The 27,059-nt window shown below is 39.5% G+C and overlaps 2 protein-coding genes across 3 annotated transcripts in view; both read right to left on the bottom strand.

Annotated features, from left to right (window-relative positions):
* Positions 1 to 5,778, bottom strand: part of sh3pxd2b (SH3 and PX domains 2B) — a 48,594-nt gene extending 42,816 nt beyond the window's left edge. For both annotated transcript variants that reach the window (XM_079847001.1, XM_079847002.1), the window contains exons 1-2: positions 5,487 to 5,778; positions 30 to 110 (exon numbers count right to left, since the gene is read on the bottom strand). In XM_079847001.1, coding sequence (XP_079703127.1) covers positions 30 to 110; positions 5,487 to 5,558 — 153 coding nt within the window. In that variant the 5' untranslated portion in view covers positions 5,559 to 5,778. The remainder of the gene's footprint in view (positions 1 to 29; positions 111 to 5,486) is intronic.
* A 966-nt stretch (positions 5,779 to 6,744) lies between these two features.
* On the bottom strand, positions 6,745 to 12,010 carry LOC307145151 (leukocyte cell-derived chemotaxin-2). The gene is made up of 3 exons (XM_079848010.1): positions 11,931 to 12,010; positions 7,439 to 7,576; positions 6,745 to 7,175 (listed from the first exon to the last, which is right to left on the bottom strand). The coding sequence occupies exons 1-3, from the start codon at positions 11,956 to 11,958 to the stop codon at positions 7,009 to 7,011; spliced, it is 333 nt and encodes a 110-aa protein (XP_079704136.1). The 5' UTR covers positions 11,959 to 12,010; the 3' UTR covers positions 6,745 to 7,008.
* Between the last annotated feature and the right edge of the window lie 15,049 nt (positions 12,011 to 27,059).

The raw sequence follows: 27,059 nt of genomic DNA, 5'->3' as shown, positions 1-27,059 counted from the left end.
ACTAGTACTAGTACTAGTACACAACTCACCTGAAGGTCGAAAAATTTACTGTAGCGCCTGAAAATGTTCTCAGTGCTGCCATCAGACCAAGCCACTTTGATAATGTAAACCTACAGAAAAAAAAGGAAAGAAAATGAGAGTTAACCCACATTTACAGTTTACCAAACAATGGAAATTCTCTTTACTTATATTTTTTTTCACCCTCATAGTCCCAAACCAGTACAAGTAACCAGTACTTCTTTTTCATGCAACTTTGATGAATGAGGACTGGAGCTTACAAGCTTTAAAAAGATGCAGAAGCACCATACATACATCCTACAAGTGTCTCTAATGACATGTGCACTACATTTAATCATTCAATCAAAGCCATATGACAGCTTTGACTAAAACTAAGCCATCACACACTGAATTTGTCTTTGGTGTGACCCAAATCTAAACGATTTGTTCATGAATCAGACTAATTCACCCACTGATTTGATTTGGTTGCAGTGGAGGACAGCCAACTGGAGGAAAACATTATCATTGAATAATGACTGCATTTTGATTTATTCCTCATTCAAAGATAGTTTGGCTCCAAAAGACACTTTTACTTTAATTATACATTCATGGTATTTTTATAATCCTTTTGAAGCTTTTTGAGCCGCAGTCCCTTCATCAACACTGCAGAGAAAACAGTAATTGCATAGAAAACAATTTCTTTATTATCTCTTCTTTTGTGTTGCACAGAAGAAAGTCATTTGGTTTCAAAACAACATCATGACTGAATTTTTATTTTCAGTTGGACTTTAATGCAACCCCCGGTCCCCACCTAGAAGCTCATCATTAAATAACAGCTTGCTAAGAGTAGGTGTTCGTGGGCAGCAATACATTATACTATGAAAGTGAGAGACTTCTTCAGTTAAACATACAGTGTGATTACTGTATTACGAACAACAGCAATGGTGTAAAAATGTGATTTTTGGATGCAGTTTATGTGTAATGGGTGGTTGCAGGATGTTGTTATGAGCTTGCTAAGGTCTTCTATATTGATTGCTGCTGTTGTTTGATTAACATTAATGACACAGATGGCAGCAGGATGCCTTCAGGAATCTTAACCCTTCTAAGAATCTTAACTTCTCCCAGATTTCTATCTGTGGGACAGGATTTATACCTGAAGATTAGAGGACTACAAACAATAAATAATGTAGGACCTCCTCCCAATGGAGATCCTGCAATCCACAAGAAGTTCCAGAGGAATTCTTTTGTTATTCTAATTGTATGGACCATTTGGTTCACACCTTTATAGACACAGTTTAAAGATAAGTCAAATACATATAATCTTTCGATCTTTCAGCGATAAACTTAGACATGTTACAGCTTTTAAGTGATTATAAATGGACTGCTCTTTGCGAGCTTAATAATCCATTCAGAATTTGAATAAAAGTTTTGTTTTTGATGCCGCTAAGAGGACCGAAGTGACATCCACATGCAAATGCAGGATTCACTCTCAAAACTACAATGATTGAAATACCAACCAATGGACGGAACAAAAATATAATGTCAAAATAGATTTTACATACATTAAGATTTGAGTGCATTAAAAAACGGATTCATGGAAAAAGATCTGATTTTGCACATCAAAATTTGAAATGATGTTCCAAGTATTGTAAAAGTAATGACTTTTAAATCTCTCACTGTACATTTCTATTCTTGTTATGGTGGTGATTTTATTATATTGTTCTATTGCATAACAGGACCTGTTAAATGTTACTGTTTTTTCATTCATTTTGGATGCATCTATTTTTATTTATGTTCTTTGTAGTATTACTTTTTGGCTCAGTTTGGATATCTTTTATTTTTTAAACATATTTAATATGTATTCATATTTATATTTTTATTTAAACGTGCACTACATTTTCATGGTTAAGTCAATACCGTTTATGTTTGTAGTTAAGTTCAGCACTATTTTACTTTCAGTGTTATGTTTTAATTCAGTATTAGTTTTAAAGATATGTTAATTAATCGGTTATCAGCAGCCTAATTTAGTTCTCGGTATCGTAAAATCTGAAATTGGTCAACCTCTACATGACACTTTAACTCCCGCTTTCACAGACAAGGCTTAAGACTAGTCCCAGACTAAAATGTATGTTTGAGCTGTTTGAACTGAAAGCAACTTGCACTGATATATCTTAAAATATGTCAGTGTCATTGTTTTCTCTCATTGTTTTTTTCCCATGGCATGTTTATAAAAGCTACTTAAATGTCCTAATTAATCCTGGCTTAATCTGAGCCCTGTCTGTGAAACCAGGCCTAAGTGTTTAATACTCTACGTCAGTTAAACAGAAATAAAGAGTAAAATATCAACTCTTTGAGCGTGTTGTGCTGATCCTCCTGATCACATCTCTCCAGAGAGGGCCTGCCTTCACCAATGACCGGCTTCTTTGAGCAATATAGAAATGCTTTATTATTTCCCACACATCTCAAATCATGGGTCCTTTATTGATCAGTATCAGTAACTCGATACAGTGTTTTATAGAGAGTGTGCCGCAGGCTATTAGAGATGTTTATAGTAATCGACTTGCTTTCTTACACGAGCAACACGAGCTAAGGGTTTTCTCAGGGTAACGGACGTCTATAATGGCTCTTCACAGCACTGAAACCTGGATCACATTTCGATTCTGGCTTCCTAGATCATGCTGTTCAGAGAAACGCTATGAGGATGCCATCAGTTTGCACATGGGCAGCTGTTCATGTGGTTCATGTGGTGTTTTGTTCTGAATGACGTAAAACCTGCTGCTCCATTATTTATAAAATGATTGACTCATACAAACTGGAAATTGCAGTAACACAAAAACAGAACTGAAATTAAGAGTGACACATTAATACTAACACTTTATATTCTATTTATTAAAGAAAAAAACTTGCTTTGTGAACTGTGCTAGACTAACTGGGACTTCTCACATCGCTTAGCCTATATATTGTTGCCCTTAGGTTAGTTGAATTGCTTTCATTGTTCTCCTCATTTGTAAGCCACTTTTGATAAAAGCGTCTGCTAAATGTAAAATGTAAGACTAAAATAACTTTATTATGTCTAACTTTTCTTTGGATGAAATACCAACTTGTGTTCCTGGAGCTCGACTGGTACAACATGCCGCTATCAAATCAAGGTCACGGGTTTGATTCTCAGGGAACACATATACTGGAAAAATATAGACTTAAATGGTTATTTCACCCAAAAATGAAAAGTATTCCATAATTTACTCACCCTCAAGCCTTCCTAGGTGTATATGACATTCTTCTTTCAGCCAAACACATTCAGAATTATGTTTTAAGCCAGAACTCGACTTGACTCGACTGTTACCAGAAGCTTGTGATTATAGTACATAAAGTTATAAATATTGATATTTTTCTTACACAAATGCATGGCTTCACTTCAGAAGGCCTTTATTAACCCCTGGAGTCGTATGGATTACTTTTAGGATGGATGGATGCGCTTTTTTGGGCTTTAAAATCTAAGGTACCATTCACTCCCATTAAAGCTTGGAAGAGCCAGGATATTTTTTTAATATAACTCCGACTGTGTTCGGCTGAATGAAGAAAGTCATATACACCTAGGATGGCTTGAGGGTGAGTCATTTTTGGGTGAACTAACCCTTTAAAATGTACTGTAATGAATAAAAATGACAGTCAAATCAAATGCATACATGCGGGATGTGGTTTGCCAGGGAAGTAGTGGGATTTCCCTGCCTCTGCTTTTGATTTCCCCATTTCTTGAATCTCTAATATAGTGATAGGTTTTATCCCTTATTTATTTAGGTCAAACATGATTGACTTCTGACACTAGATGGTGAAATAAGTTTTCCCTCTGACATTTTAAAACATGCATTACAGAGTAGAGCGGTAATAATTGGATTAATATTATGTTGGAATTTTAGGTCTAATGTTCATAGTTGTTAAATGTTAATTTTACTAGCTAATACTGTCCTTGACGTGATTATATGGTCAGCACAACGCACTGTCACTGCCACCACTCTTTTTAATCACACCGATTACATTTCTTTTTCTGTTATAGATTTTATTTTCAGCGGTGCAATTGAATTTTTCAGTAGTGTGCCTGACACTACAACTTACTCTGGACTAAGATTGAATGAAGACAAATTTATCAGAATAGATGGATAAAATGGGTTTAAAATGTTTGACAGCTTAGGGCCTGCAAATCATATAAATAAATTCATAGTAAACAAGTTAATTGTTAAAAAATATATTTAATTCAGTTTAAACAATTAGGCTATTTTCTCTATTTTACTGTGATTTTAAACAGTTTTTTTCTACATTGTCTAAATTACACATATGTACATAAACATTTTGAGGTCAAATATCACATAAAAAGATCATTTATTCTTAATATTCACAATATGGGATTCTAATTAGCTACTCATTATTGTAAAAGTCATATTACTGTAATATAAGAAACAAATTACTGTAATGCAATGTTTCATGTTTTTAGCATAAAATAAATTAAATTCAACAAATAAAACCATAATGTATAAATCTTAACAAGTGAAATATTACAATTGAACAATTGAAATATTTTTTTTCTACATTACTTTCTTTCTTATGATTTTGGGGTGAAATATGACTAGGACAATTCAGCAAATTAAGTGAAATTCCCCCCTGTATCAAAGCACAGAAACAGAAAGGGTCTAAATCTGGGGAAAATAACACCATGGTAAATCAAACTGATAACCTTGAGCTATAGAGCTTACAGAGTTGCTCAGATTTCTTACATGCATTGCAAGTAAGCTTTTAAATGATGTGTCAAGTGAGTTGCTTTTATTTTGTCATCTGAGCGGTAATGAGCTAGCTTCTTCAGGCAAAAGAGTAAAAACACAAATAGCAAAACATAACAGCAACTTAATCTGCAAAAGATGAATTAAAATACACAAAACTTTGTCTTTGTTGGACTGGAAAAGCCGAACCTACGGCAGCGTTCAATAGCAGGAGGTTAGGGGGTGTTCAGAACTTTAAGGGTGTGGTGAACAGGACAAGTTTTACATATATATATATATATATATATATATATATATATATGTATATATATGTATGTATGTATATATAAACCTATATAAACAGATACAGTCTAAGCTAATAGACTCATAAGTGTCTTTGTTATATTTATACCGACGTGAAAACATCTGGATTGACCCTATTACTGCAGAATAGATGCCTTATTACCCACAGCTGTCAGGACACTTTACCTAACACTTGAAGAGTTTAATACTCTGCAACAGTTGAACAGAAATAAAGAGATACATGTATAATATCAACTCTTTGAGCGTGTTGTGCTGATGTGTAACTTGATCCTGCTGATCACATCTCCAGCCTCTTTGTTCAGACCAACCAGCGAAACATTCTCAAAATACATCCCTGAACACTTTCATTAGGAGAAAAAACATTAGGAAAAGTTCGTTAAAAGTCTTTAGAGATGTCAATCGGTGTCAACTTACATAGTGTTTGTTGGGGTTTCTTCTCTTTTGCACATCTTGAACAGTTACTTCTAGTACAGTCCGCCGTGGCATGTTGTAACACTCTCAGACTAAAAACAGATACACAATAACGTTCAGAGCCACAGCAGAAAATCTGATAAAGTTTTCCGCATGGATTTATAGTCATTCGCTTGTTTGTCTATCCGTTTCTGCGGGTTTACAGTCCACGTCGGATTTCCTGCAGTCTGGACCGAGTGAACTCCCAGCCTATCCCAGCTCACCGACTCTAATTTAATTAAAGCCCACCGTACTCACACATCCTACTATGGGATTACTTAGCTCATGAATATTAAATACGTACGTTAGCGACGTTCGCCCAACAACCCTCACTGATTGGCTGAAGTGAGCCATTGGTAAGTGGGCGTTCGCCAGTTTCTGAATTATTTATTCCAAATATGGTGAAGTTTTGCCTTATAAATATTAATTAGGCTACGTGACTAGACGATTACTGGGAATGCCAGTACGACTAGATTTATATTCATGAATTTATCCTTCGCCATAGTATGATTCCGTCATTTAGCTCTCAGATGAGACCAACCTAGTGGGATCACTTAAAGGGAAAGCGCACAATAATTTGATACAAATGTAATTTTCACCCTGTGTATATAGCTCACGGCAAAAATTTAGCAAACATTTTACCCTTTTTTTTTTTTTTTTTGCAGTGAGCATGAACAGGAATACAAAACACAAGGCCTGCCACAACATGTACCCCCCTCCTCCATATTGTTCATTCACAATTATGCAGCATCATCCATGCTTTTTCTTTCGTGGAATGCCTGCAAAATAGTTACCATAACAACGTGTGTAGTTATATGTGCAACAAATTAGCAATGCGACACACACTTTAAATTCTGGACTGAATTTTTTTTTTTTTTTTTTTTTTTTTTTTGAGAGAGAGTGAGAGCACATATTTTTTTTACACAAGGAAAGCATTAGACATTCAAAAATAAAGAAGAAAAGGATTGAAGATTGATGCTAGAGGTTACAGTAAATGGCATATGGTGGGATGCTGTCATGTTGCCAGTATACGATTTGGAAAAATATGATTGAGATGTATTTGAAAACATGGATGTCTTCAAATCAAATACATTCTCATTAAAACTACTAGTAAATAATATGATCACAATCTATTTGCAGTTCATAGTCTGAGATTTTTTATTTTCACATCATTCAAATGTAAATCAAGTGAATAAAAATGCGTGAGAAGGTGTGGAGTAAATCTGAAAAAGATAACAGGCTAATAATAATAATAATTAGAGGATTAATAATAATTATTATTCTTACTGTTGTTATTTCCCTATTTTTCTGTAGATTTGTGCTGCCATCTTGTGGTACATTCATGAAATAAATACTTTATATATTATTGTATAGCTTGTAAAAACAGTCAATTTGTCGTGTTATTTAAATGAAGTTTTAAAGCCATGCACTATAATTCCTAATGAAAGCATTTAGGATCACTGATTTAATCGTCCAAAAACGTGTCTCATATGAAGAGCGATGGATCAGAGCCATCACACATCTGGAGTTCCAGGTGTGAGGTGATGCCAGAGAAGATCTCCTGTTGTGGTAACAAGTAGCCCATGGCCTTTCCCTGAACAACAGAGCCAAAGTAACCATATGGACGGATGTTGAAGATCTTCACACAGTGCACTGAGGACAAGACACAGAATTACTTAGTAAGTAAGTAAAGACAGTAATGGGGCGTTGGTCAGCATTTCTACTAACAGCAGCTGATGTAGAGGGAGGTACAAATGGGACAAAGACAAAAAAGTATGTCTAAACTAGTTTAAAATGCATGTGCCCAAGTCCATATAAATGTAATGTAAAAACATATGTTCCTAGACAGATGGATAATTATTTTATTTTGTAGTGACAAGGATTTTATTTTTCATGGAAGTCATTATGTCATATACCTTTGTTATAGAGTTTTACACCATCATATTGAACAGAGTCTCTCACTGTTCTCCCAACAGGACCACCGAGGTTTCCAGAAATTTTTGATGCCATAATCACTGCACACAATATCAATTCCCTTGTGGAAACCTCCATCACTGAAGATACAAGAGAAATCACGTGTCTTAAAAAGCAACAACGAAGCAAGAGTTGTAGTTACTGTTCTGGAAAATGCTAAAACAAATAGAAAAATGTTTAATGTGTAAAAGTTTGTAAGTTCATTCCAGGCTTCTGATTGGTCAACAGAGCATTTCGGCCAAACTAAAATCCACAACATTATAACAACATGATACAAAACACCTGTTTATCATATCATCATGCAGCACCGAGGTATTTTTGTTGCATATCACGTTCTGCTATGTCAGGGACTATAACTTTTAGCAGAAGAATGCCACGTAAGGAATTTACTTAATAAAATGGTGCTTTGGAGGTGGTTCCTCAATTTCAAGCACTTTGATTTCACGGTGGTTGATTATTGAAGCGGACAGATTTAATATTTTTTTCTTTTTGTTAAATGAAGGTCACATTTTCTCATTATTATCACCATTGACAAATGACAGAAGACATTTGCAAGTTTTGATTCCTACAATGGATTTGTACGTCTTTTTGTTTTCTGTCTTATAAAGTATCCCATTTCTAGCCTGACGTCGTCATACTCAGATTCTAGTCAGATGTGAGTCTGATTTTGCTCCATTGGGCTGTGATTATGGGGCGTGTTTCAACCGAACCAGGAAAGAAAATCCCTCTGCACTCAATAGCTGGGTTTCAGTCACGTGATTATGATGACGCGCAAAGGCGGAGCGATTTTAGACGGAGGACAGGAAGTAAACATGGAGAATACGTCTATGGAGGAAACCGTTGCGGAGAGTCCGTATTGTACGGATTTAGATCCAGTTTCCAGACATAGATACAAGGAGTTCATTAACAGATATGTTGGACGTGACCCGTTCCTCATGAAGATGAGTGAGTTTTCGGTAGAACTTAAAGATTTGCCGACAGTCCAACCAACTATCTGGTCCTTCAGACATCGTACTACACCAGACAGCAAATGAAGGCCAATAAAAGTCTGGAAGCGTACAACTTTTTTGTCGAAGAGATGCCTCTGATTTAGGCTGTTTTTTGGTAACCAAGGTTGACCGTCGGAGCCCAGTCTACCGACTTAACATCACCCAAAGCGCTAGGGAAGCTTAAAAAGTCCCAATGAAGTCCATATTAGACTAATGGTAACTTAATAATCACTACTAAGTAAATGAGCATTAAATGATAACCTAATGCTATTTAAACACAGCCATAAAAACCAAGTTAGCAAGCTAACATACGGTCGCTGCAGACACGGGCATTAACAGACTCTGCTCCTCCCGACCGCAGACGTAGGTTTAAAATCCACTTTTTACGGCGTTGTTCTGTGAGCTTTTTACATTTCTCACCTTTATGAATGACTATATTTGGTACTCTATAAAACCTCCTTCCCTTTTCTCAGTTAGAACGATTGGAGCAGCCGTAAACTACACAAAACATGGGCATTTTTTCAGACGGAAGATCCAATTTCGCTTCCTGCCCTCCATCTGAATTTCGCGTTCTCGCAAAGCAGCAATGTGATGTCACGTTGAACCAACCTATTGGATAGACCTACAACCAATCAGAGCAATGGAGTAAGTGAAGTATGTTCTTTATTCATCTTTCCGATCGACAAATGATTGCGGTTCTCTGTTCCTCTTTTAAAATCAATGTGCTGTCGACATCTTCTATAACAGATACGATGGTGGAATCTACACATATCAATTCTCCAGTGGCAGCCATCTTTGTTGTAAACAAATTCAACCCAAGAGCTCTTTGCTGACGTGGATGATTACGTTACTGTTGATCATCTGTCCATCATCGTATAAAGCCCGCACTGGCAATTTGATTGGTCCGAACAGCTCTGGTTCGAGCATAGTTGCTCCACAACGGATCAAGTCCAGACCTAACTTCCCTCACCTCAAATGTTGGGGGCGGGGTTAAATTCGGCTGGCATCCATGCAGGCTATCCCATTTCTATTTCGGTGTGAGAAACTATTACAAACAATTCAGTGTGTGATCAAACTGAATCACAAACAATTTCAGATCTTTTTGCAAACATGTTTGACTGATTGATCTTGGATCCCTAATTCTGATTCTAAACAGCTGATATAAAACATTCAAATTGATTGCTGAAATATTATCAGAGAAAAGGATTCTCAGGTCGATAAACGTTCCATTTACATATAAGGATATGTCAGTAATATTACTGGGGTACAGCAGTATTTCTCTGGGGCTTGTCCCCCAGTAAAAAGGGTCTAGAGACGTTCCCTCCGCCAGACCTGTCCAGCTTGATTGACTCCCTTGTTCCACCCAGGACTCTAGCTCTTCCTCCTTAGCTGGTGGACTCCTTGGTTTTGGCCTTTCTTGTCGCCCCAGCCAAGGTTTTCCAATCCTCAGCCTCCACCTTAGCTTTCCGATCCCTCGACTTCACTGTGGTCCTCCATCCTTTTGGCTCCACCAGGGTCCTTCGTCTCCCCGGCTCCACATTGGTTGGTCTAGGCAACTAAATAAGGACATTTTACTGGCTGCATCTAGCTCTGAGGAGTGGGATGTTGAATATGGTGATGTTTACACACATAGTGACAAGAACCACACAACCTGTCCATTACGGGTAGAATCATACGCCTTCTATTATTTCAGGTTTTCCACAATGAGTTGTAGAGGTCCTGCAAGCTTTTATATTCTGCTCATGTTACAAACCCTGTGACAGGTCATTTTTTATCTGCATCGTCCTGGAGGGGGGCAAATCTACTCTCCAGACCATGTATAATTTCATTCATTGCACATCATACGGTTCTGCAAGCAGATCTAAACAGAATTTTTTAATGTTATAGGTGAGGGCGGGGGATTAACTCCTGAAGCAGTCAATTTAATTACTGGGCCACAGATTTTTCCCTCTGTGACACCACGTCAACGTCTCGCTCTATTGGCCGTTCTATGGTGAGTATTGTTGCTACGGAGTGGCATTTGTGGTTAAACTGGATGGGACACAAGGTTTTTAGGACTGTTTGCTCCCCTTGAAGCTGGGTACTCCCTTTTTAATCAAGCACATGGTACTTGTCTCGAAACATATACAGCTTGTAACTTCTGCCGAATGTGTCACTTTAGGTCTAACTAACCATAAAAAAGGGGTTATAATCCAGTTTCAGAGGTATCCACCACGCTTTAACGGCACACTAGTAAACAAAAAGTGCAATCTCTTTTGAAATAAGGGGGCATAAAAATGATTCCTCTCCCCTTAAGATTTTACAGCTATTATTTTCTAGTTTACAAAAAGGGCAGGGCAGGCGTTCCGCACCTATGGACTCTGAAAGACCTGTCATCTCACTTGGCGCATACATTGCCTGGAGATGATGGCAGTACTTCTGCCTTTTCAATAGCAAATTCTTAAAATGTGAACATACTTAGAGGCTATGTCTGTGAGTCAGAAGTGCCAGAACGTACATGCAAAGATGGAATTGCCCCACTTTTTAGAATAGGCCTTTGTGCACAGCCGGCCTTGTACTCTCACAAGTTCTAGAAGAGTGTTGTACTGTTCTGGAACAGTGTTGTAAATAAAGCAGAAGCACTGTTTTCTAATTGTGTCCTCTTTTGGAAGGCCAAACAAAGTAGCTTGGCTTTCGCCACGAAAAACACATTGTCTCCATGACATGGTGGCACCAGCGGCAACAATAATACAGCGAGAATAAAAGATCTGCCTTCTTTCTTTGTGTACACATTTGGGCGGTGTTATGAAACTCTGCCCCCACACACTGACGTAGATTTGTGAGGGCGTGTTTGAATGAAGCGTTTTAGGAAGGCGTGGCAGAACCTTAACTTTTATAAAGTATAACTCTTTAGGTCTGACACTTTAAGCTTTGTAACTGCAGATCTTATGCATGCACAAACAGCTACATAACACACTAAAGAAAAAGGAAAACAAGAAATCGCATCATATGACCCCTTTAAATAAGATGATTACTACATAATAAAAATATAAAATACTACTATATTCATTAAAACATTATTTTACTAAGCAAATTCATTAAACACTATCCTTCCATCTGTTAGAATTAAAGTTCACATTTAGCCTCTACGTCAGGGTTTCTCAAACTCGGTCCTGGAGGGCCGCTGTCCTGCAGAGTTTAGCTCCAACACTGATCAAACACACCTGAGCAAGCTAATCAATGTCTTCAGGATCACTAGAAACTCACAGCTAGGTGTGTTTGATCAGGGTTGGAGCTAAACTGTGCAGGACAGTGGCCCTTCAGGACCGAGTTTGAGAAACCCTGCTCTAGGTGCTGTCATAATAAATGTCACCAGTTATTCCAAAATATGCTTAGTAACTTGTGACATTTCAGGTGTTTGGATATAATGGATGATTTTTCAGGAGGAATGTTGTTTCTGAAATACCTTCTGGAGTTAAAACCACCACAACCATAGCTGTCACAAGCTCGCACTCTGTTGTGATGACTGCCAGCACACAGAGTACCCCACACTGCAGCTAAAAAAGGGGAAAATAAGTTATTCTGTCTAATTTTTTAAAAGTAATCTATAAACATTTAGTCAAATCTAGAATCTCGTCAAATAGTGGAAAATCAGACCTGGTGTACAACACTGGCGTGATATCTCTCCCCGACATTTATCCTTTAGGTATCTACCCTGACAAATGTAGGTATTATGCTGACAGATGCCTCCAATGCTGGTGCAGTCCATGTCATTTCTTGGCTTGGTTCCTCTAGTCCGGGTTAAGACCTCTCTGCCTCTTCCAATAATGGTCAGTCTCTTATCAGGTCGGGTGATTTTCATTTCCTTCCCCTGAACTTTCCTTTTTCTTGCTTTCTTGTCATTTTCATGGGAAATACCCAAGACAAAAACTGTAAGAAGCAATGTAAATATTGGTTTAACAGTCTTTCAATTTAAGCTGTTATATTGTAAATATAGTCAAGTTTAAAATAAAATACAAGTTTACTGAAAAATATTTGAATTTATGCAAATATTGTTAGTTTTAGAACAGGGGTTAAATCTGCAGTGCTGGGGAGGCTCCAGGTTATGTATCAAACCAGGGTTCCCTGAGAAGGAGAACAAGATGCTGTGCCATGGAGTTGATGCTATGGGGGAACGAAACCACAAGCAGTTCTGTCTTTGCAAGGCTGAGCTGAAGGTGATAGTCCTTCATTCAGCAAGAAATGTCTGTCAGGTAGGCTGAGATGCGAGCAGCTACCGTCGGATCATATGGCTGGAATGAGAGGTAGAGTTGTGTGACATCAGCATAGCAGTGATAGAAAAAGCCATGATTATGAATGAGAGATCCAAGTGATGACATGTAGATGGAGAAGAAAAGAGGTCCAATCACTGAGCCCTGAGGCACCCCAGTAGCTAGATGTTGTGACTTAGACACCTCACCCTTCCAAGACACCCTGAAGGACCTACCTGAGAGGTAAGACTTGAACTACTGGAGTGCGGCTCCTGAGATGCCCTTCGTTATGAGAGTTCAGAGGTGGATCTGGTGGTTAACTGTATCAAAAGCAGAAGACAGATCCAGCAAGATGAGTACTGATGATTTGGAAGTTGCTCTTGGATGGAGGGGATCCCCACAGGTGAAATTCCTCTACTTATTAGCATTGTCAAACCAAGGCCATAGTAGAGCATCCCTTCACCTTGCATCAATGCTTAGGGCCATACAAAGGGGAGATATGTCCTACTTAAAAAACCCAATACACTGGGGGAGAGCAGCTTAACCCTGACTTAAATGAAGCCACTTCTCCAGGATCTGCTATAGCTACAGTAGCACTTTACTCTAGCGCTAACTATATTATGCTGTCTACCTTTACTTGTTTGGTTCTTGAACATGGGGCATACTAGAGAGACCTATAAAGCACCCATCCCATCCCATAAAGGGGATTCCATACGGTCCTACATAACTCTACAAAACCCTCAAGGGGGTACACTTACCAAGCAACCACTCACAAGGGAGCATGCAATTCTAATTTAGACCTTAGTATATAGGTGAATATGGCTCAACCCTGGAAAAAGATACTTCAGGATATAAGAGCGGTGCAAGAGAGATGGGAGATTGTTTTCTCTTTTCATTTACACAACTTCACTGGGCAAGATCATAAAGTCACATGGTATCTCCTACCACTGCTATGCAGATGATATTCAGCTCTATTTTTCATTTAAACTTAATGCTCCGTTAGCTCCCTTGAGAGCCAAATGTGCTCTGTTAAAACGGTAGATTCTTATCCCTAGAGAGAATCAAGCAATATCAGAGCCTTTTACTATGAATTCATCACCATGAGAGCCTCCCATTGACTCAAGATTTCCTCACACTCTGTGCAAACGCTAGAATCTCATCCCTCAGGAGAGAATGAAGCAAGGACAGAGCTTGTGGTGAATGATACACACGTGCAGATACACATCATCAGCTTTTTTCTCTTCAGGAGCCACTTGTTTGTAAGTGCGTTAGATAAAAGATGGGTGCGCTCAATATGTTGCATTCACCACAAGCTCTGTCCTTGCTTCATTCTCTCCTGAGGGATGAGATTCTAGCGTTTGCACAGAGTGTGAGGAAATCTTGAGTCAATGGGAGGCTCTCATGGTGATGAATTCATAGTAAAAGGCTCTGATATTGCTTGATTCTCTCTAGGGATAAGAATCTACCGTTTTAACAGCGGTAGTTCGCCAATCCGCCAATCCGTCAATCCGCCTGTGACATTATGGATTGTCATTGGCCAATGAGATGTTTCTTACACGTGCTTCAGACAACAGTCACGCTGATGGCATAGAACTTCGACGCTGTGTCATGGAGTTGATGTTATTTCAACTCCATGGCGCAGCGTCAAAGTTCTACTTCGAAAAGGGAACCCCTGTTGCAATGCTTAATGGAAGTGTTGTCACTGTTGACAAAATCCGCTTTCTCAACTTCCCCATCTCCCAGGCAAGCCTTTTCGGCATCACTATCGAGGACAATACACCCCTCCACCTGTCTGTTGCCAAGGACATCTCCCTGCTGCGTATACATCTGCTAAGGTACCATTCACTCCAGTTATAAAGCTTTGAAGAGCCAGGATAATATTTTTTAGTATGACTCAGATTGTGTTTGGTTGAAAGAAGAACTTATACACCTGGCTTGACCCTTTAACCTCAGTGCTCATTCTAGATCTCCCTTGAAAGGTTTATAGGTTATCATTAAAAATCCATTTCTCTATGGAAAAAATTAATGTGATTTTACTGTACAGTAGAACCCCACTGGTTAACTTTATGTTGAGTATTTTAGCACAGCTGGAACTCTGTATTGACCAGACACCATTCAGGAGGTCCATTTTATAATGTACCTTACAAAATCTTACTAGTAACTCTTAACTTGTAAATCTTAAACTATATTTCTGTAAAATTCAATACTTATGCACAATATAAAAATACAGATAAGTTTTATTGTCTTCTGGGAGGTTAGTCATTCATTTCTTTCCACAGGCCTGAAATGAATAAATTGGCAGTCTGTAAGCTTGGCATTCAAAGCCACACTGTGTTCTGGCAGTTTTTCAAATTGAAATAGGCTTTGTTTTGTATTAGTGCTTTGAGAGAGCAATTTTCTAACATTTCAAGAGAAATCTGCATAATACTCACGCTGTCTCAGACAATTTTTGTCCATATAAAAAAAATCTATTGGGATGTATTAAAAGCATTGTGTGAGGAACAAAATAAAATCTTCCCATCCACAATAACTCTCAAATCTCATTGATGTTTCCCCATACTCGCTCTAATGCGCTACTTGGATACAAGAAACACAATAACTAGTGTCATTTGGTCTCACGTACATGAAACATGGTGCAACACATTTTGGTATTTGGCAGTCTATTCCTCAGCAAGCCATCATAAATCAAGACCTGCAGTGCATAAGTCATATACATAACTTTTGCAGTACTTATAATAGCACTGTATGCTGTATGCTTTCATTTTAGGGAAAAGAGGATCATGGACATTCAATTATCAATTATTTTTTATGTCTCCTGAAAGAAACAAAGTATTACAAGTTTGGAACAGCATAGATCACTGACAACTACCCAATGATCAGCTTGCTTAGAATTTATTTCTGCAATCATTCATAAATATTTTCTTTGCAAGAGGTTCGAATTTCAAAAATGTTAATGACAAATTCCTATATAATATGTTGTCTAATGATCCAAAACACGCATCGATTCTTGGTCTTGTTCAACAGCATGTATGTAATTATGGAAGTCAGTAAGTGGAACGATCTCATTAATCCCAGCATTATTGCTGCATTAATTCCTCAGTCAATCTTATGCTACTTGGAAATAACTGTCCTCTTTCCAGTCATTTAGGATTTCATAGAAGAGTGTTTCTTTAATTAGGGGCAATTTCTTCAATGTGGGATCTTTTTAAACATACGTTTCACACTCTTACTAAGACAAAAAAGTAAAAAACAAAAGTTACTGGTCATTTTCTGCTAGGACATTTTCTGTTAAGTTTACGGAAATATCCTTTAATCTTAAAACACATCACAATTCAATATGCAATTCAAAATACGGATTAAACACCTGTGAAACATCTACACGGAAAAATACTCAATACATTAGGCACTGTTTTTATGGACTTTTCATTTGTAGTTTATTATTTAATTTAATATTAAATGGATCAAACAATGGACATACAATACATGCAACATACAGTAGATTGTTCTGTACGTTTTCTGAAACAACATGATATAATTTCCACCGCAATGTTAGCGCAAAATTTCTTAGATAGCATTCTGTAATGGAAACGATGGATTACAGTTTTGTGGGATATCATACTATTTTTTCTTTTATTATTTTCACCTGATGTCCACTCTTAAAATTATTAAAACATTATTAAACAACTTTTTTGTACCAAAAAAAAAAAAAAAGTAATTTAATTTTATGCATGGCAATTTTCCACCCTCTTTCTGACCATCCGAATTAAAAGTGTATTTTTGGTGCTGCCTTTCCTTTAAGTCCTCAGTGTAAAGGCTCACTGTTCTGACTGGAATTTTCACGTAATAAATACACATCAATGCCCCAATCATAATGTTTGTTTTAAAAACGGAATAATGGCAAACTAACATCAAACATCAGGGTGACCATATGTTCTCTTTTTCTCAGACATAAAATGTACATAAAAGGCATTTGTAAAGTAGCAAAAATCTACATTTTTAAGTTTAATATGACCTTCACATAAAGAAATCTGATGAAAGTGCCAGTAGTTGAAGAAACTCTGTAGTTTCTATATTAAAATGCATTACAGACGCCTAAAGAGTCAGTCTACTTACAACACGCCAGGAAAAGAAAAATCAAGGACATTTTCATCAGCATCTTTTGAGGTCAAACGCCTGGGGAAAAAGCAGGAAATAGTTGTGAATATGACATCACAAAATATGGAAACATTGTTTCAATTGAATATACAGATCCAAGGTTGCATCTAACAAACATGTAGTTTACAATTAAATAGTGCTTACCCTAGTGTAGAACCCAGAGCAGAACAAAATGAGCCCTGTGTCAGCTGAGGCAAACATGAGCTTATGCCACACGATGAGCCTCGCTTTGCCAATGTTGATATTGGCCAGTAAATATGTTCCTTTGCCACATTTTAGAGACATGCTTTTAGAAAAGTAATTGAAACATGAAAGAAACATTTAAACTGTATGACATCCTTGTCTTCTTCAGTACCATTTTAGTAGCCTATCATTGATACCAGATTTTGTTAATATTCTGAATTTGATGTTCTATGTGTATTTTCTGTCCCCTTCATCAGATTCACTATGACGTACGTCATTGCTGACGAATGGGGATCGCTTGCGAGAGCCTATCTACTTCAAGTGAAACTAAACGAGACAATGCACATTGGCATGCGATAATTGCACCAGCTGCTCGCGATGCACAGCATTACAATAGTCAAGTCTTGTTTAATCCAGATGTGACTATTGTAATGCTGTCCTGGCTGGTCTTCCAGCTTGCACAGTCAAACCTCTGCAACTGATCCAGAACGCCGCAGCTAGAGTGGTCTTTAACGAGCTGAAAAGGGCACACGTCACTCCTCTCCTCACAAAACTGCACTGGTTGCCAGTTGCCGCTCGCATCAAATTCAAGACACTGACGTTTGCCTACAGAACAACGACTGGTTCTGCTCCCTTTTACTTTAACTCTTTACTTCAGACTTACGTGCCATCCAGGAACTTGCGCTCTGCAAGTGAACGACGTCTTGTGGTGCTATCTCAAAGAGGCACAAAATCTCTTTCTCGGACCTTTACCATGTCTGTTCCCTGCTGGTGGAATGATCTGCCTAACTCAACCAGAGCTGCTGAGTCCGGCTGATGACGCTTCTTTTTAGACAGCACTTGATCCAGTAATACTAACACTTTCTCTACTACACTATTCTATTCTGAAAAAAAAAAAAAAAAAAATTCTGCGTTAGATTAAACTGAGAAGGGTCATAGCACTTACTGTTGTCCTACTGTTAGTTTAACTGCTTCTATTGTTCTCATTTGTAAGTCGCTTTGGATAAAAGCGTCTGCTAAATGAATAAATGTAAATGTAATGTAAATGAGCATTTGAGCAGCAGTTGCGTTGCATCCTTGTCTATTGCCTTCGGAGCCAGACAGTGAATGCTGTTCCTGTCTCCTACAAGATCTACTAAAAGGTGATAAATCAAGTCTCTGCAAGGAAGCCTCTGTGTTTGATGTTGGTGTGACGGCGTGAACAGCAGTGGTCGCGATCTCTCCTGTCAACAGTTGTGAGCAAAAACAGCTGTTTTCACAGCTTTGTTGGTTTGGACGGCGTGCCATAGAGAGTGAGTGTGTGACGAGGGGACAAATAAAATTATTTTAAGTGGCTGAAGTATAAGAGCCAACACCACTGTCGCTATAAAAGTAGCCGACTATGCCACCTGGATTTATCACTGAGACCCAGGACTCAGTTTAACCCCAATTCACCTACTAAATCTTATTATACTGAGGGCTGGAACTCAACACCACTGACACCCAAGAGGTAGATCGAATTACAAAAATCTTTATTACCATAAAAAAATATAAACTTAAAAATAATGGACAAGAGGGAAAAGTTCAGGTAAACGCTCAGTCCATTAGGCAGTCTGGTTATGATGGTTTTTCTGGTCAGGAGCAAACTTGACCATCGTGACGTTACTGTCGAGACTCCGTTAACTCGAAAGAGGTGGAGCCCCTTCACTTATTCCCCGATCTAGCGCTTCTTCTACCCAGCAGAAGAGGCCTACTTTGTTTAATAGCCTTGGTGACCTGAGGATCACAGTGAGAGGTAACTCGCCGAGCCAATCTCTCCTCGGGCCCCTCACTCCTCTATAATGCTACCCGCAGAGCCCCCAAGAGAGCGCGCTGGGCCATCCACGGCGGTCCCAGTTGTTTTTTTTGGAGCTCTACCAGATTATCAAATGTCGGTTGCTGCATTGGAGGGTGAGCTAATGTCCTCTGGGGATGAAGACTCGGCTGCGCTGCCTCCTTCGGGTGTGCTAGCATTGTCCAAGCCAGACCCAGAGCTCACGGCCATGCTTTCCCGGGCAATTGGTATCTCGGGGCGGCCCGTGCTGGTTCTCAGCACCCCGCCCCAGTGCCTTTCTTTCCGGAAGTGCATGAAGGTTACCAGGGCATGGATGGCACCTTTTTCTGCTCAAAACCGTTCTGGTGCCTCTTCCGGTCTGTGGCTAGGCAGCTGTGTCCCAAGACCGCTACCTCCTGGCGGGGAAATCCACGCCTCCCGTCCCGGGCATGTAAGTTCTCGTCAGCTCTCGCGGACAAGGTTTACTCAGCCTGTGGAGAAGCTTCCTCCACCCTGCATGCCATGGCGCTCCTGCAGGTCTACCAGGCCAAGGCGCTCAAGGAATTGCACGAGGGCAGTTCCGACCCAGGGGCTATGCAGGAACTGCGTACAGCGACGGACCTCGCCCTCTGGGCAACGAAAGTCACTGCACGCTCCCTGGGTCGGGTGATGTCCATGTTAATGGTCCAGGATCGATACCTGTGGCTGAACCTGGCAGACATGCGTGAGCCCGACAAAGTGCGGTTCCTCAACGCCCCTGTCTACCAGGACGGCCTCTTCGGCGATGCTGTGGAAAACATTGCCCAGCAGTTTTCCGCAGCATAGAAGCAGACGGAGGCGATTAAGCACATCCTGCCCCGATGACCAGCTGCTGCCTCCACCCAGTCGAGGGTTCCTCCAGCCTGGCTAGCGCTTCCCAGCCTGTCTCACTGGCTCATCCGTACCATCAGACTCGGCTATGCGATTCAGTTCGCAAGGCGCCCTCCCAAGTTCAGGGGCATCCACTGTCTTGCGGGCAGAGATCGATGTCCTACTGGCGAAGGATGCGATCGAGCCGGTTGGAACCGATGGACCCCTCGGCACGGATGCACTGGCACACAGCTGGCCCCGGGGCCTGTGCAAGTATGCGTTTCACCCAGGTAGTGAACCTGCAAGCGCTGCCTTCAGAGGAGGCAGACCCTAGCTTTTCTCTGTCCCGTCCGCTCTTTGCGGTTATACTTGGACAGAACGCAAAGCTTCAGGACCTCAGCTCAGCTCTTCGTCTGTTACGGAGGCCAGCAGAAGGTAAAGGCTGTCTCCAAGCAGATGATGGCCCACTGAATAGTGGATGCCATCGCCTTGGCTTACGAAGCCCAAGGCGTGCCTTGCCCGTTCGGGTTGCGAGCACACTCAACTAGAAGTGTTGCTTCTTCATGGGCGCTGGCTCAAGGTGCCTCGCTGACAGATATTTGTAGAGCTGCAGGCTGTGCGACACCTAACACGTTCGCTAGAATCTATAGCCTTTGTAGAGCCGGTATCTTCCCGTATACTCGCTCCTAGTGGCCAGTAGCGCGAGGGACCCGTTCTTAGTGTCGGCTTGCAACGCCACCCCCACCCCCACCCCCATGGGCCGGATACATGCATCTATTTGCTCCAGTAGTGTTCCCCAGAAATGGCCAACCCTGTGAGTTCCTCCATCACCCCTGTGGCAGTCAGACGTTGCGGAGCGTCTGATGCCAGGCCTACACTCGTATCTATTGTGGAACCTGTGTTAGGCTGGGTATCCATTTGTAGCGGTCCCTGTGGCGACCCCATATGTGTATTCCTCCATGATCAGTTCCTCTACAGACGAGCCCGTGTTGCTCTGTCGTCTCTGCTGGTGTTCTTTCCCCCCAATAACTTGGCTGGAACCACCCTAGAATCTGCCATATGTTGTACTACCTTGCTTGACTAGTCCATATGTGCAACCCTCACAGTGCCTCCCTCCGGGGTAGGATGTGGCTTCCGCAGCGTTCCCTTTCCCAGCGTTATCCAATAAGTCACACTGAGTGGGTCTTGCGGAACAGCAGTGACTGACCTTCTCTGCTTAGAGCTCCTACTTCCTGCCCAACACTGCGGTCAGACCAGGAGGCTCAAGCGGAGTGCTGGAAGGGCCAGCAGCCGTGGTGTTTTGGTAGATATCCCCATTCGTCAGCAATTACGTACGTCATAGTGAAGCTGACGAAGGGGAACGTCTCGGTTACGTGTGGTAACCCTCGTTCCCCGAGGAAGGGACAGGAGACATAAGTCCCCTTGCCACAGTTGCTGAGCTTCCGCTGGACGGCCGAGTCACAAGTCTGGCTCCTCAGTGGAAAAACAAGGAAGCGACACACCTGCTGCTCATTATATGCTCGTGCTGCAATGCACAGCAGCTGGTGCAATTATCGCATGCTAATGTGCATTGGCTCGTTTAGTTTCACTCGAAGTAGATAGGCTCTCGCAAGCGATCCCCATTCGTCAGCAATAACGTACGTCTCCATTCCCTTCCTCGGGGAACAAGGGTTACCATATGTAACCGAGACGTTTTCATTTTAATTTAAGGTAAAGTTTTAATAATTGTATGTTTTTTTATATGGCAATAGATGTTTTATTGAATCAGTTAATCCCTCATTGATGAACATGCAAAAGTTGCTTTGTATTTGAATATTTTTTGTCCAGCAACATCTAATTTGCAATTATTTCAGCATATGCATTTTCCAAATGATTGGTTAAGGGCACTATTATTTTAACCAGTATTATTTTTGTATAATTGAGATACTATTATAACTATTATAACTGTTTTTATTAATATATATATAAAAAAATAATTTTTCATTTTAGTTAAAGGTACACTATGTTACTTTTTTTTGTTCAAAATTAGCAGAATTTAAGTAATGAGTCAATACATCATCAATTCTTCTTCCAAAATGTGTTTTTGTCTTTTGTCTCGATTCACAATGGTATATTATCTAGGTGTTTATAGTTTATAAACACTATTACAAGTGTTTAAATTTTGGACCTGACGGGATGGTTTTCATGGGAAATTGCATACATACGTCACTCGCCCCTGCGTGTCTTGTTATAAGTTTCTACTTTGATGTGTGTCTGGTGTGGGAGTGGCATAGGTTAGTTAAATGTGTGTGTGTGTGTGTGTGTGTGTGTCTGGTGTGGGAGTGGTGTAGGATATTTGTCACAGCGAGAGAGAAAGGTTGACATGTAGCCGCTAAATCTCCACACCTCCGGGGAATCACACGTTTTAAACAACCCCCAAACAGAGGCATGTCTGCTGGCAAAAAGAGAACGCGACAGAGCTCGTAATAAAACAAGAATCAACATTGGCTTGGCTCTTTGGAGATGGCGAGAACGGAAGGATTTGAAATGTGAGAGGTGGCGTTTTATTCACTCAACAGGTGAGTAAGATATTTTACTGGACAGATAAATTGCTATGTATAGCTCTCTAACAGAGTTCAGTGTAAAGCATTATCTATTGTGAAGATCATTTCATTGTGGTTGTTGTAGTGCTGTGCTGGAATTTATTTTCAAGGCAGTAGTGTGTCTATTAATGGGTAAGGCTACAGTAACGTCTTTAGCTAGTCAGCCTGAGATCCTTTCTGTCTAAACTGGTTATATCTCTTAAGCCTAGTAGTGAATGTTCTTCCACAAAATGCATGCAGTTGTGCTTTTTAACCGCTAGAGGGCCAAAAGTTACATGTGTTTATTAGGTTTTTTATGTTTTTGTTTTTATATGTCTGTATGGTTTTTATATGGTATCAGTTTTCGTTTACTAAAATAACCCACACACATTTACTAACTTCCCTAACGATTTACCATTGTGGGAATCTGTGCTGCCATAATGGAAGTCTGTTCAAATCTGATAAGTGGGCAAGAGTTTCTTCTGACAGACTCTCAACCCCTTTGATTGTGTACAAACCTACAAGGTACAAACCTAATATATATTGTATATATATGCATATAGTGTAACCAAACACTCATAGGCATAACATTAATTGGTTATTTCCTTGAAATATTACTCTGGTGTCTCATCTGATCCATTTGTTATTCCAGGATGCAGGACTATGTAGCCTCCAATCACAATTTGGCATCTGTAAGGTCTTTCAAAATATTGTACGCTGTTACATAATATTTACGTCATATCATCATTAGCATCAACTTTCAAATACCCTTCCACTATGTTTTGCTCCGTCACTAACTTTTTTAAGTGTGTGTGTGTGTTTGTGTGTGTGTGTGTGTGTGTGTGTGTATAAAGAGGAGATTACTGCTGCCGGGGGTTCTGGGAATGTGTAGCTTCAGGTGTATTAATTCAGAGAAGAAGATATTGTCTTTCTCTTGGACTCCAGGGGCTTCTGGTGCTGCACAAACTGAATTTTAATACAGATGAGAAACCTCTGCTGTACAGTTTGATGTATTTATGGAGTGTGTGCTTTGATTTCACATGTGTTTATTGCATAAATTTGTGTCTAAAATCGATATGGCATCCAGTAATGGAATTGGAAGAGGGTTATGGTGTCAATCAGGGGGTGCTGAAAAGAGATGACACTTTAGTTAACACAGATTAACCAGTCTGAGTGAGACAATAACTTAACTCACGGGCTCTCTTTGATACACATTTGTGCAAATTTGGGCAGCATGAAGATGTTGGACGAAGCCCATGGAGGGGTCACATGGCATTTCACTCAAGCTCCTCAGTTTGTTCGAATTGGCAAGGAGAGTGTGCAACGATGCCACAAGTGTTTCCTAGCAACAGTGTCCCAGCCCTCCCCCTTCCTCCAACTGCAGCAATGCACCACTTTCCAAGGCTCTGAATTGCATTTTAATTTTGAGATTCTTGTCACCGGCCTCTCTTGGAAAAAAGCGTAAAATTATAACGCAAGTACTTCTAGCTACACAAGCTCAGTTTTGTTCGTATTGCCTTCCGAAATGTGTCAGATTGTAATTCATTATGCAGAGCAAATATGCTGAGGTGCTAAACCACCTTCTTCTACGTTCAGTTTTCTCTTTAAAGTCAGACATTGTCTATCTAAAGTGGTGTCAGTTTAGCATCAATAGTTTCATCAAAAGTTATGGTAGGACTAAAGACGTTGTAAGATGTGAAAAACACTATTTTTTAAGTTCATCCAATTGCTTCAAGCAATTTGACATGATGAATCCAATTTTTATTGATTTTTTGACATACAAGAGGTCATTGCAATATAAAATAGATTCAGATTTCAAAAATTCCTCCTCACTGCAAAAAAGTGCTGCCAAAACTACTTCCTCCACATTGTGACGTCACACTTTGGTAGATATGTAGATATTTGCATCTGACTGCCTTTGCATCAGCTTCTACTTTACCTTGCCATTAGCCAGACATAAAAGTGGACATTTACTAACAAGTCTTAAAGGAGATGCAGCAGCAAAACCAGTGTTTCTCACAGGTTGAAAATAACAGTGTTCTGAAAATATATGGCTGTTTTATGTGCATAAAACTTTGCTTTATAACATTATACAGTAAGTGAACCTTAAGGAATACATAAAAAATGTAAAAGAAAGCATTTCATGACCCCTTTAAAAATGATGACTATATAGGAAATGACATCATAAAGTCTTTTTGATTACATGGTTAAACTAGCACTCTTCTCTGTTAGGCTTTATCAGTATTTCATTATGTTTAGTCAACATTTGCAACCAATTTTGCTTCAGTGATGTGAGAACAAAGTAGGGCGGGTCAAAGACAAACATATTTTCTATGCAACAATGTGCACTGATGGATCATGCACAATACCACCAGGAATGTGCATTAAGATATAAACTGGGTCAATTCTGACTTCATGTTCACTTCAAGGGCGTTGTCCCTTTTCTTTGGTTCCCAAAGCAGCTTTTTTAGAACTGAAAAACATACCCGAGAGTCCCACAAATCATTTGCAAAGTTGTATGCTTTTCTTTTAGTCTTCCCCTAAGTGGGATCCTCCTAAATACACTGATAAAAATAACATCTTATAACCTTTTCTTTAACATATCACTCAACTGCAACTGGGCAGTGGTATCATGTCGTTCTAAAAGCCACAGACAGGGGGAGCCATTGCATTTTGAATCCAAATAGAAGTGTTTTGTATTCTTCAGAAGTGCCTCCTACGGCCAAGTCGCTGCTTTGAACTGCTATCTTGCAGTCTATTCAGTCTTTTCACTTGCTGAATTAACATTTCGTGCCAGTTTGAAGCATCCCATATTTTGCCCATTTGCGCTGACTGAATTATTATACATCATATTTGAGCTAAATGAGTTTGATTGTCCTAGCACAGCTGTAAGGTTATTGTTCCATTGGAGAGGAAATGACTCTCCTATCATTGCCGTACGCCATCTCACTTTGAACCTCAATCTCATCCGATCACACCATGCACAAGGAGCTCAGCTCAATTGACCTCAATAGAGTTTGAAGCTAACATGTTGCTAAACTAATAGTGTGATACTCTAACAAGTAAGGCACCCACATATAAACTATTTTTTTTTATCAATAACTGTCATACTTTTGTTTTCACAGACCTTCACATGCATTCAGGATTTTCCTTCACCGTGAATACGGCTTTGAAGATTCTCAGTTATATAATATAGGTCATAGTAGAATGTTCTAGTAGATGTCTGGAAGCTGGCAGGTCTCGCTCACAGTTGTGGCTGCAGAAAGCTGTGTTTGATTGGGCTGGTGAGGTGAGTGTCACATGAATCACAGTCAATTCGATATTGAGCAAAGACCAGGGAGACAGTCCTGATGGATCAGTTCGGGAGAGAGAATATGAATCACAAAAGAGACGCACAGCACTTATCGGACAGGTTTTGATGAATGTCTGTTTGATATGTGCGGCCAGGGTAAATGATGAGGACATTGGGACAAAACACTTCGATCATTTCATTCATTTACGTCAATACAATTTGCATGGAATTGGATTTCTTTCGGTTTAACTGTAAAATCCTTTGTTGCTAATTACAGCAGGTAAACGCAAGTAGAATTATTCATTGGTCATTTAACCTAAATGCTATTTCTGTTCTTCATTTACAGGACACATATAGTAACTTTTAATGTATGTTTATGTTTTTTTATTGCCTTGTTTCTTTTTATCTCTTCATGAGGTTACCTTTTTTTGGACATGAAAATTAAAGCATTTTGACTTCAGATTGTGCTCTAAACTGTCAGTCTACCTAAAGGTTTGAATTAGGGTACATGTGTACCAAAATGTACATAGAAATATAATGATTTAACGTGAGGTTGCACATTGCAGTTTATTAACACATACACACATTTTATGTGATGAAATGTTTCGGATCATACAAACTTCACCTTATCAAACTGGAAATGGCACCAGGTTTCAGAGAATGCCGTTTAAACACATGTTGAGGTGAGCAAAACCCTGTGCGCTCTGTCAGAGTTGAAGATTTCTCATCTTCTCTGTGATTGTGCTAGACTTTACATCTGACTAATTCCCACAATCTGTACTTGGCTTTAAAACACTGTTCATTAAAAGAGCACCTAATTACAGCAGCTGCATTATCTATAATTATTTTCCCAGCCAGCTTCCCTGATAAAAATGTCTTCTGTGCAGTCAAATATGTAATTATATTTTTAGAACACTAGTAATTCACATAATTAAAGTCGAGCTTTTCTAATATCTATATATAGCCTGTAGAAAATGCTTCACCTCGCGTTTTCATCACAGACCAAACACACCGTAAATGACTTTAAGATGGTGCAACTGCTGTTTAGATGATGTAAAGAAGACGTCTTAGAAGAATTTATATCTCATCACATTACATGTTTAGCAGAAAGTGTTCAGTGTCTTCATTTTGGACAATATGTTTATTGTTTCAAATCAAATGTGTTCTGAAATTCTTTTTCTTGTTGTTGAAAAGTGTATGTATGTTACCCGTTTTAAAATAAATGCCAAAAAGTTTGATATTTAAGCTGATGAAATTGAGCTCTTCCCCTTGGCCCTGTTTCTAATATCGTCTCTGGTTTAATAAAGAGCCAAATGTTATTTCTGTAAATCTCAATATCATTTGGCAGTAAAGCAGCACCATGGAAACAAGGGTGGGTCAAAACGTGAAAGCTTTTTTAAACCCTGGTTGACGCAGTAGGACGGCGTCCATGTTTTACGCCTCTAGATGGCAGAAAGACCACACTGATGCACTGCATTCAAACACTGCAAATGAAACTGAGGTTAATTACAAA

This window comes from Squalius cephalus (genome assembly GCF_949319135.1).
Source record: "Squalius cephalus genome assembly, chromosome: 17".
Classification (NCBI taxonomy): Eukaryota; Metazoa; Chordata; class Actinopteri; order Cypriniformes; family Leuciscidae; genus Squalius; species Squalius cephalus.
Note: the sequence above shows the minus strand (reverse complement) of the source record. Positions and strands in the feature narration are given on the sequence as shown.